At 45.0% G+C, this 11910-nt stretch overlaps 1 protein-coding gene across 3 annotated transcripts in view; it reads left to right on the top strand.

The window, feature by feature from the left end:
• Positions 1–1798: 1798 nt before the first annotated feature.
• The window catches only part of stxbp5a (syntaxin binding protein 5a (tomosyn)), a 159793-nt gene continuing 149681 nt past the window's right edge, over positions 1799–11910 (top strand). Inside the window, exons 1-3 of one of the 3 annotated variants that reach the window (XM_050058767.1) lie at positions 1799–2131; positions 2256–2400; positions 5589–5686. In XM_050058767.1, coding sequence (XP_049914724.1) covers positions 2263–2400; positions 5589–5686 — 236 coding nt within the window. In that variant the 5' untranslated portion in view covers positions 1799–2131; positions 2256–2262. Of the gene's footprint in view, positions 2401–5588; positions 5687–11910 lie in introns of all 3 variants that reach the window. The other 2 variants (XM_050058769.1, XM_050058770.1) reach the window with 2 other exon arrangements.

Below are 11910 nucleotides of genomic sequence, written 5' to 3'. Positions count from 1 at the left end.
CATTTTGTGTCTCTTTGTAGTCATTTTGTGTCTCTTTGTAGTCATTTTGTGTCTCCTCATGGTCATTTTGTGTGTCCTTGTGGCCTTTTTTGTCTCTAGTCATTTTGTGTGTCCTTGTGGTCATTTTGTGTCTCTTTGTGGTCATTTTGAGTCTCTTTGTAGTCATTTTATGTGTCCTTGTGGTCATTTTGAGTCTCTTTGTAGTCATTGCATGTGTCCTTGTGGTCATTTTGAGTCTCTTTGTAATCATTTTATGTGTCCTCATGGTCATTTTGTGTCTCTTTGTGGTCATTTTGAGTCTCTTTGTAGTCATTTTATGTGTCCCTGTGGTCATTTTGAGTCCCTTTGAAGTCATTTTATGTGTCCTTGTGGTCATTTTGAGTCTCTTTGTAGTCATTGCATGTGTCCTTGTGGTCATTTTGTGTCTCTTTGTAGTCATTGTATGTGTCCTTGTGGTCATTTTGAGTCTCTTTGTAGTCATTTTTAACTTCTTTGTAGCTGCTTTACATCTTTTTGTCATCCTTTTGTGTTTCTGCTTGTGCTTGTTTTCATTTGTGGTGCTTTTAAGTCAGCACCTGTGGCAATTCTGTGCCACCAGATCTGCATATCATTGGAACGTGGGAGGAAACTGGAACCACCAGTGGACACCTACACAGGTATGAGGAGAACATGCAAACTCCACACGGTTCTGGATTTGTATCTAGGACTTTCTTGCTCTGGAGCAGCAGTGTTGTCTGTCTACACCACCATGCTGTCGTCCAATATATCCACCTGATGGCAAAGTGCTTGTAGAGAAGAGACAAGATCACACAAGATAGTTTTGAATTTAAAGGATTTATACCCTAATTCTAGTTGCAAAGCAGAAGAAAATAATAGCAGAATTATTGCACATAACACAGTTGCAGCATAGCTTCCTGTTAACCAAGCTGAGCATGTCTGCAGAACCACCTGTTTTGAATGTTGGATGAACAACACAGACACATTGTCCTGAGCTCATTGAGGGACAGCAGCGCGGTTTTAAAACAACACATCCTCCTTTGATATTTGATGTCAGGGGGAACACCTAATGTCACCTGGTTGGCAGACACAGGGGCCTTTCCCAAACCCTTCCCTCCTCAGTCGCTCTTCACTATGGAGTGTTACTGCCGCATGAAGTCACACTTGCAGCTGTGGAGGGTTCTCCATATTAAGAGGGAGGGTATAAATAACAGGTGAACTGTGGGACTCCGCCATTAGCAGGAAACAGCCGTCACCATGGATACTGATAGATGCATTGCTTGCTCAGCTGTTGGGCTGCTCTATGCTGCTGTTTCCCTGCAAATACATAGCACCACCATACAATAAAACCAAACCAGCGTGCTTTATTATTCAGCATGTGTGGTGGGGTTTTTAAAAATGCATGCCTGTTTTATTTTAATGGCACCACATTTTCTTCTCCCTTTTCCAACTCCCCAGTGCAGCACAGCAAGGCTTATATAGCCAACTCTCCACTATGGTTTGGGATGGCCTTTAATATGGCGATCCTTCCACGCAAGCACACAAGCAGAGGCGGAGTGGATGTAGTGGAAAGAATGGGACTGAGCCCCCGCCTGTCTGCTCGTCTGTCTCCACGGACACTCACAACGCCGCAGCATCCCAACATCACCAGGTGCAGTGGAGCAAAACCTACTATGTGTGTGCGTGCGAGAGGAAGAGGAGGAGGAGGAGGAGGAGGAGGGAGGGGAGGGGAGGGGGGCGTTGTCGCTGGGGGCAGATGAAAGGAGGAGAGAGAGAAAGGGGGCTGGCAAGGTGGCGGGATTTGTGTTGAAGCCTGTGCTCTGTCAGACATGCGCAAGAGCGTCAGCAGCAGCAGCAGCAGCAGCACCGACACCACCGCGGCGCTGCGTTTCCGCCTTGGCTGAGCGGCGCACACAGCCGAGAGGGGAGGGGAGGGAAGCCGAGGAGAAGGAGCGGAGCCACCGAGACGCAGTGGGGGCACACAGCACGGACTCCGAGCAAATTGCACCGACGCACCAACATCCCAGCAGCCCGTCTCCCCCCAAATCCTACACGTCAAGAACCGAAACCTGTGCGGTGGCGCGCCAGAGCCCTTCCAGCATGGAGACTGCGCTAAAAACCAAGCACTAAAAATGTGAGATTTACAAGAGGAGAGACAGAGAGAGAGCGCGCGCGTGTGTGTGCGTGTGTGCATGAGAGAGAGAAAGTGGCTATCCCCCTTTATCTTGTGCGGGTGATCTCAATTCTGTGCTCTGCAGTCTGAAAATGAAGAAGTTCAACATCAGGAAGGTGCTGGACGGCTTGAAAGAGGTGTCCTCCTCCACCCCGTCTGTCCAAGTGGGGCCACAGGAGAACCATCTGATCCAGGAGACCCTCCAGTCCGAGCATTTCCAGCTCTGCAAGGTGGGCGAGCCTGATGATTTTATTACTCACCCTGTCGCATGTATCTTTTAATTATTATTACTCACAGTGCGCGTATCCCATCTCAGGATACAGCAGGTGCAAGGGAGCTCCACACATTAATTAACGGGCAAAGCATTTTCTCTGTAGTCTTATTCTAAACTACACCTGCTGGGTGAAGGTTTATTTAACATTTGCAAAGAATCCCATTACGAAAGAGAGTCATTAAAGCGCTCTGAAGCCATGGTGGACAGCCTGTAACATACCTAACAATGCGCATACTGTATGGCGAATGCGCTCTGGCGACAGGACAATAATCATGACTAAGTTCCTCTGTGCATCTGTCCTGTAATTTCACAAACCAGCTAGATATCCCAGTTATGGTAATGTGTGTTTTATCCTCTGTGAAATACCATCATTTGCTGTATGTGTGCTTGGCATGAACTGTCACATCGAGGGTTGGGCCAAACTGATCCTCTCTTGCATAATCTGCTGGGTTTGGATTAGCAAAACGGTGCTTTCTGGTTAATGTGTGTGTGTGTGTGTGTGTGTGTGTGTGTGTGTGTGTGTGTGTGTGTGTGTCATCCTCTTTTGCGTTGTCTTTTCCTTCCAGTATCTCTCCATCCTCTTCTTCCCCCTCCTCTCTCTCTCTCTCTCACGCGCACACCTCTCACACTCCTCTCTCTTGCTCTCTGTCTCCCTCACGCACACACACACACTTTACCCCCAGATCATTGATCCATTGGGGACTGATGGCGCCTGGAGTGGGGGCTTGTTTGAAAGAAAAAAATGGCTTGCCCTCTTCTGTTTGAATCGGCCACACAACAATGAATGGGGTTAATAAACACTCATGCAGCTGACACACTGCAGTATATGCTACATATAATGTTATATCAGGCTTTCCCCATGTGTGTCCCAAACGGTTTGGTGTAGCTGTTTTTTTTTTTATAGGTATCACTGTGTGCTTGCCATTGATTTCCCCACCAGCACAGTCACAACTCTTCCTGGATTCTTCTTAAGGTTTTTTTAGGGTCCATTTTGAAGGATTTAAGGGCATCTATTGGCAGAAATGGTATATAATATTCAGAACTAAGCTCACCTGGTAGAGCCAGTGCCCGCATGTCAGCTCCCATCTCTTTCCCCCTTTCATGCTAACATTTGCCCTGTCGATTAAAGGCTGAGAAGCCCTAAAAATATCTTTAAAAAAAAACAAACAATCTATTTTCAACCATTTATAATCACCTAAAATTAAAAATCAGTGTGTTTGCGTTGCCTTTAGAATGAGCCGTTTATATCAGCATATGGAGCGGGTCCCCTTCCATAGTGTCCACCATGTTGTTTCTACAGCAGCCTAAAACGGACGAATCCCTCACTCTAGATAGGGCCATTTGCATTTTCGCGAGTGTGTTTTCTGCTCCTAACTCAACTCCCCCAAATGGCCATCTGTATGTCAGTTACCCACCCTGGTGTTACGTTGAATTTGTGGAGAGAACGTTTGTTTTTCTCGCATGCTTCCGTTGTGAACGAAGAATCCAAAAACAGAGAAAAGTCTTGACGAATTGAAGTCATAGGGATCCACCTTTAGTGACAACAAAACTACATAAAAAAACATCAGTTTACAAACTCTCAAACTCGTGCACTGAAATCCAAGTCACATGTATCCAGTCAAATCCTTAGTACTTCCCAAACAGACAGCCCTTTAGCTGCACTTATCTCTGCTCTCTTCAGACCAGACTCCATTGATAAAAACTGTAATTTTACCTCGCTGAACACTGGAGTTGCTGGTCTACAGCTGCCTTGATCAGTTAGTTTGTGTTATTGGGTGACTTTGCCATTTAAAGGGGCTAGTTCGGATTCAGTAAATTCCCGCTATAACACGAACAAACAGGTTTTCGCATCGGCCATTGTAGTTCTCCAACAGGCTTGGCACACAGGAAAAGTTTCAGTTATGTGACTTCACTGGGAGATGCCACCAAATTTTTACATGCTGGACCTTTAACTGTAAAGTTATCAATAGGTATTTGTAGGTTTTGATAACTTTCTAACATATTGGCATGTGCAGTTTTTCTTTTATGGGAAACAATTCCGATAACAACCTTTAGCTCTGCCACAGTGCATTGTCATTGATAGGCCTCGGCTTATTTTACATGGCAGCGTGCCTCTGGAAGTAAACACTGTCTGTTTTAGAGACACCAACAGCCACCCAAACACTGACATAAGCTGCAGAAATCCAAGGCCTAGCGCACATAAACTTTCTAAAACTGCAATCATCTGAAAAGTTGCCAGAAGTAATAAGTTAGAGTGCCTGAAGTAATAACTAGAAAACATCATCTTGAGTCAAGTCAACACACCCAAAGGGCTCAGGGGATATTGTGTTTGGGAAGACTAGCTCAGAGATTGCAGGTTTTGATTGACGCTGTAGCCTAAATATGTCTATCAGCAGCCAGGCATCTGATGGAAGTCTCTTTGAACAAGGCTCCATCCTCCCTGCTGCACCTCCACTGTCTGTCTGGACAGAAACTCTCTGTAATATGTTCCTCTGCGGAGAAGGCAGGTGTCTCTGCTGCACTGAGTGCTTCTTATGTAACGTGCTTTAGCCTTCTGCCGCTAAAGCAAACAAATCCAACAGCCCACCACCGGCTGACTGATGCCATAAAGCAACAGTCACACACATGCAAACACACAAGCATACAGAGGGTGGACAGAAAAACAGAAACACCTCACAATACAGTGCCCTACAATAGGAGGCCCTGCAAGAAATCATAATGAAATGCTCCTCATTGGTGTGTTTTTCCACGTTTTTCATTCCCAGACTTCAATGTAATCACGACTCCATGTGGGAGGCAGCGAGAGAAGGAAAACGAGATAAAAAAGAGTGAAATGGGAGAGAAGAAATCTCAAAATAGGCCCATGATTATAAAAGGATCCTAAATAGCGAAGCCAAATATCAGCTATCACGAAGAACAGAGTAACCGTGCATAGAAAGAGCGTTTGTTCCTCTGCTTCGTTTTCTCTTGTCTGCGCAATTTCAGGCTTTACATTTCTGTTTCATAACACTCGCTGCATCCATCTGGACTATTTGTTTACCGAAATCATGTGTGTGATATCCTTTGACAAAACAACACCCCTGCTGTGAAATTCAAATTGATAACACATTCTCTTTTTTTTCCCTCTTTCTGCACATCTCTCAGACTGTCCGTCATGGCTTCCCCTACCAGCCGTCGTCCATGGCTTTCGACCCTGTGCAGAAGATACTGGCCATCGGTACCCAGAGTGGAGCTCTCAGATTGTATCCTTTCACGTGTCATTGTTATAGGTGACTGTGGCCTGTGGCAGCTCCTTCGGGTCCCTGCATCCCTGGGAGGCAGCAGCAGGTAAGTGAACAGATGTCTGAGCTGCCATAGTCAGATGTTGATGTACATCGCTGGGGTCTCAGGGTATTTTTAGAGCATGCTGAAGAGTTTTTGGTAACAACTCCAAGCTCCAGATGTTGTTGCATGATAAGATAATGCTTAAACCGTAGAGCAAGAACAAGCTAAATCCAGCAGCCCTTGAATTCCCCCATTTTAGCTGCTCTTACTGACATCGCCACACTCTTGCACACTCGCTCGCACTTTTTAAATCACAAGAAATGCCACTGAAAAGTCCACATTTAGCCACACATTGAAGTATGTGCCGCAATTGAGCTGCAGAAGTAAGTGGTTGAAGTAGCTCGTGTCGGCTTCCTTGCAATATGAGGACGTTTACACAAACAGGGACAACAGCTTGTGATGAAACGGCACCGCGGGGAGTCGTATAGCTGCGGAGAACGCCCGCGAGCTCGCCTGTGTCAGGCTGCTTTTACAGGTCCTCCATGTGTTCTCATGCCTGTCCGACAACCTTTGCCAGCTCATTACGGCGTGATGAAGAGCTGTCCGCCTGACTGTCCCTCGTTCCCACCTGCTGGCAGTTATGGCTGTGACTCAGTCTCTTTCACCTGCACTGGGAGAGGTGAGGATATAAACAGAGAAGCTCGCAGACAGAGGCGAGTGAGCACAGACTCTGCACAGCCATGTTTTCCAGAATTCTAAAAAGACGACAGTGTTCAGTCCATGTGGAGGAGGCAATGTTTTCTTCTCTTAAAGGAGCACTTCACCCTCCAAATGATCATTTGTATATAATTTACTCACAGGGTAATACATTGAATTTGTGAAGAAAACCTTGATTTTCTCTCATGCCTCCACTGTGAAGGAAGAATCCAAAAACGGAGAAAATTTTCGATGAATTGACTCGTGCTTGCAAACAGACAGCCCTTTCCGATGGGGAACTGATCAGAAGAGTGAAACTTAGCGATGCTCTCTTCAAAGCCAGACTCATTGACAAAAACAGCAATTTTACCTCGCTGAACACAGGAGCTGCTGGTCGACCACTGCCTTATTGTTTAGTTTGTTTGTGCTATTGTGTGACTTAAGTGTTTTAAAGGGTTAGTTCAGATTCACTAAAGTCACATGATAACACAAAAAAGCTAACTGATCGAGGCAGTGGTCGACCAGCAGCTCCCGTGTTCAGCAGGCTAAAATTACTGTTTTCGTCAATGGAGTTTCCCTTTTAGTTCAGTTCGTCAGAAGGGGCTGTCTGTTTGGGAAGAACTGAGCATATGACTTGATAAATGAGACTTGGATTACACTGCACGAGTTTTGTGAGAGTTTGTAAACAGATGTTTTGATATAGTTTGGGCGATTTGCTAATTTTCTCAGTTTTTGGATTCTTCGTTCAACAAAGGCACGTGAAGGAAAGTTTTCTTTCGTCATTTTGGGGGTGGAGTATTCCTTTAAAAACACACTGAGGAGGACAGAAGAGATAATGATGCACATCTCTTTCTGGATGACCGAATGTTCCTAAAGATTTTCAGATTCAGCAGCTGTTGTACTTTGGATGAAGAAATCTGTGGTTTCTGTCAGTGGTACACATGTATTAGAAAATAGGAGATGAAATCCCTCCTCTGTTAAAAGTACTTTGTCGGGGCTGATGCAGGAACTGGTGAATAAGCTTAATGGGGCTTATGTCTTGCTGGTTGGTACATTACTCCTGTGAGCTCCACACTGGGTAAATTTAGTAAGGCAAAAAAAAGCTGTACTCGTGGTGTAAAAGAATTCTGTAACCAATCAGGTTTGAGATCAAAACGCATTCTGCTTCAGACTATCCAGAGTTTGGGTGAAATGATCTTGTCAGATGGTTCCTTCTGGCTGAAACTGGTCACTTTGAAATTGAATGAACAGAGAAATCTCTTGTGTTTGAGTGATGTGGATCAGATAGAGTCTTATCAGAGTCAGGGGAAGGTGAATTGGGAGTCATCCATCTATTCTTTGGTTCTGGTTCTCTTCCCCTGTCATTTGCTGTTTAGTCAGCCCTGTCTTTTTATCTGATGACAATGATACCAGCGTGGCACAGATGAAGGGGCATAATGGAGACTTCACCATTCATATTTTTTTTTATGCGTTGCTATGCTGCAGCTCGTGGGGTTTTTCTTTAATGTACTTAAAGTTTTATCAGGTTGCATGTCTTGTGAGAGACCTCCTAGGACTCCTGCGCTGATTCACAACTGTGTCCTAGAGGTCATTATTTTTGCAGTTAGTGGCGACTCGCGGCCACTTGTGTCCATTCATCTTTGTGTGTGTGTGTGTTTGTTTGCCTGGCTGGCCTGCCAGGACATTTGGCTGCACCCCTTCTCCCATGGAGGATTACAGGAAGTGGCAGATCAAGGGCCTCAGCCTGGCAGCGTGGCAGAGGACTGAGAATTACAGCAGGAGCAGGAGGTGTGTGTGGATGTGTGCACGCGTGAGAGCGAATATGTGCGTACATGTCTGCGTGCGTGCAAGAGGAGACGGCTGATCCCTCTAGCCATAAAGCCAATCACTTCTGTGATTCCCCCCTAAAACTGTCCCGTGTTTGATGCTCGCCGCTGACTCTGCTGCTGCTTCCACTGTCCAGCTGGGAAGATGACAATGTCCCTTTGGTGTTGACTGGAGGAGGGGAGCGGAGAAAGAGGTTGGCGGGAGAGCCAACGGAGAGGACAGGCCGATAGAGCAGGGAGAGGGAATAGATAGGAAAGAGTGAGAGAGGCAGGCTATCCCCTGCTTGGAGATCTAATGGCCAAGAATAGAATCCTTATTGATCTGTGTGTGGTAATGCACTGAGACAGATATGCCCAAGTGCACACACTGCTCTCAATTGTTTTCGGTGCAATTTCTCAGCAGCAAAAAGAAGTCGTGAGCATTTGGAAAACAGGTTTTGCTGTGCAAGCAGTCGACGCATATTAGCTATCCATCGGATTAGCAGTGTAATTTGGAAAAGAAGGAGAGAGGCTGTGTTCGAAAAATGCTGAGTTATAAAAGCTCCTTTGGTTTAGGTGTTGAGACAAAGTGTTTTGTGAAAAGAGGCAGAACTGCAAAAAGAAAAGGGACCGTCCTTGTTTCCTTCTTCTGTATGTCCATGTATCTTGACCAAACTTAACTAAATGTGTCGCACCGATGTCACTTATCACTGTATTTATTGAACCCAACATACGACCTTTTGGCCAGTAGTTTAAAGGGACAGTTCACCCCAAAATCAACAATACATGTTTTTCCTCTTACCTGTAGTGCAATTTATCAATCTAGATTTCTTTGGTGTAAGTTGCAGAGTGTTGGAGATATCGGCCGTAGAGATGTTTGCCCTCTCTCCAATATAATGGAACTAGATGGCACTCGACTTGTGGTGCTCAAAGTGCCAAAAAATACATTTGAAAAACTCAACAGCAATGTGTCTTTCCAGAAATCATGAGCTGGTCACTGAAGATAATCCACAGACTTTGTTTTGAGCAGTTTCATGTTGGAACTATTTCCTTTCTACCAAACTACACCCGCCAACTGTAACACTGCACAGAAAGAAGCATGCATCTGCAGCTAGCTCACGTAGCACCACTGAGCTAGCTAACGTTACAGCTCAGTTGAGGAGGACGCCATTAATGTTTGTATCTCATGTTGTCACCAGCACGAGCATGTTGTCCATGAGTAGATGCACATTTCCTTCTGCGCAGTGATACAGTTGCCGAGTGTATTTTGGCAGAAATAAAATAGTTCCTACATGAAACTGCTCACAACAAGGTCTGTAGATTATCTTGAGTGACAAGAGTCATTGCTGATGAGTTTTTCAATTCGGGGTGAACTGTTGCTTTAATGATTGAACGGTTGAATAACATCAGCTGCAGATTGTTGACACACAGCATTGGTGTCGTAAAGCCAGTGACAGCGGACAACAAAGTTGTATCTGCTTATCAACCATATAATATAATGAGATTATGAACTTTCATCAGAGCTAACATCAGCCTTTAGAAAGAGATATTACATTAACTGAAGTGTACAGCTGATATCTGTGGAAAGACACTTGCTGCAATACAATCATAAAAAGAAAGAAAAGTCTTTGCCACAGCTTCAAAGTAAAAATTCAGTGAAGTTATAAACACCATCAGTAACCTTTAGGGTTTTCAATGGAAAATCAGTTGTTTTTGAGTACCAGCTAACGTGAGAATTAAGTATCAAAAACTCTTACTCTTATTTTCTGGTCTGATATTTCCTGTTCTAAAATGGGAAATCAGAAAAACATTATATTCAGGCAAAGTGCTTGTGTGGCTGCTTGTGTTAAAACTACAGTAATGCATTGAGAAGTTTGGCATCACTGGCGGCATGGTGGTGCATTGGTTAGCATTGTCGCCTCATGGCAAGAACCCAGGGTTGGGGTGTTCGTACCATAAGATGGGGGAGCCCTTCTGTGCAGAGTTTGCATGTTCTCCCTGTGTCAGCGTGGGTTTTCTCCAGGTAAATTGCCCGTAGGTGTGAATGTGAGTGCGAATGGTTGTCTGTCTCTATGTGTCAGCCCTGTGATAGTCTGGTGACCTGTCCAGGCTGTACCCCACCTTTCGCCCAGTGCAGTCTGGACCCCCAACAGGATAAGCAGTTACAGAAAATGAATGAATGATTGGAAATAAAAACATATTAATTCCTCAAACTACAGTAAAATTGTACGGCAATAGTGTCAAAAGATTTCAAATAATACCCAGAACTTGTTTCCAGTTCTTTTAATAACCAGCCTTCCAGTATTCGGACAGAATCCATTTAGCATGTGGAGTTTTTTTTAATAGAGAAAAGTCGCCACCCTTGATAATTGAAATTTATACTCTACTGGGTTCAGTTTGTGTGTTAAAGGCGGGCATAATGTGGGTGGAAATTACCAGTTCTTCTAGAGCCCTATGTAATGAGACATTCTGTCACTACCTGACAGAAACCATGCTGCAGGGGCCTTATGGGATGATTTTGGCAGTTTACCTCCATCGAACTAGAGTCATTTGTATGTGTTCGTGTGTGTGTGTGTGTGTGTGTGTGTGTGTGTGTGTCTGTTTGCTGGGTGGTCTGCAGCTGTGTGTGTAACAATGTGGCGGCTCATCTCTGCGGAGAGACGGCTCTTTACTGGTGGTGGCCAGGAGAGATGGCAGCACTATAACTCAGAGACTCCCTGTGAGCCAGCAATTGATCAAATTGTCACTCCATGCTCTGCCAGATTATCTCATCGGCAGGCACAGGACATCATAGGACTCACACATACGATTGGGGCACGCACACACACAGAGTTATTATTTCAGGATTGACATTCGGAGGTGGCAGACGTAACACACACACAGCTATATGATGGTCGATGACAAATACAAATGTTAGTGGATGTGCACACGCAAATACTGTATGCGTACTGACATACACAGGAGGGCAAACGTTTGCACATGCAGGCGGACAGTGGTGCACACATGTTTGCAGAGAAGACTTTGTACACACACGTTCAGAAGCACAGAGGCTTTGCAGTAGCTGCTGTGACTGGCAACGGCCCTGTGCAGCTTTTGGTCGTGGCACAGATTGACTGTGACATATCTCCATCATTAATCTTCCTTCTGATTCACTCAGTGACTGCTCCCCTCCAAGCTTCGTCTGCAGTCACAGGAGAACCTCGCTGATCTCTGACTGGACTACTGAATGTGAATCATTTTGAAGTGTTGAAACAGAAATTGGAGCTCAGCAGTAGATGTTGGAATTTGATTGGTATTGTACATACAAATGAAAGAGTGCAATTGTAGCTTAGAATGTCTACAGCACTTCACAATGGCAACACATTTACTAGGGATGCACCGAATATTCGGTAACCGAATATATTCGGCCGAATATTGCAAAAAAACACACATTCGGTATTCGGTGGAATAAGTTCAAAGCAAGGCCGAATAATAGTGGCGTGTTTTGATAACGCAATCAAACAGCGTGCCGTGACGGGCGGAGTAAAATGTCAGCAGTGTGGCGATCCGCCCGTCACGGCACGCGCATTTGCGACTAAAAATAGTTTTGAGCGAGCAAAATAGGCTTAAATCATTCAGCGAGCAGGCTGGAGATTTCAACCAGCAGCAGAAACGAAAGGCGAATCCCACCGATTGTGGGTTGAACAGGGGTCACAGACACA

The sequence above is a fragment of the Epinephelus moara genome, chromosome 12 (assembly GCF_006386435.1).
Source record: "Epinephelus moara isolate mb chromosome 12, YSFRI_EMoa_1.0, whole genome shotgun sequence".
Taxonomy (NCBI): Eukaryota; Metazoa; Chordata; class Actinopteri; order Perciformes; family Serranidae; genus Epinephelus; species Epinephelus moara.
The sequence above is the reverse complement of the archived record's forward strand: the minus strand, read 5'-3'. Positions and strand labels throughout refer to the sequence as shown.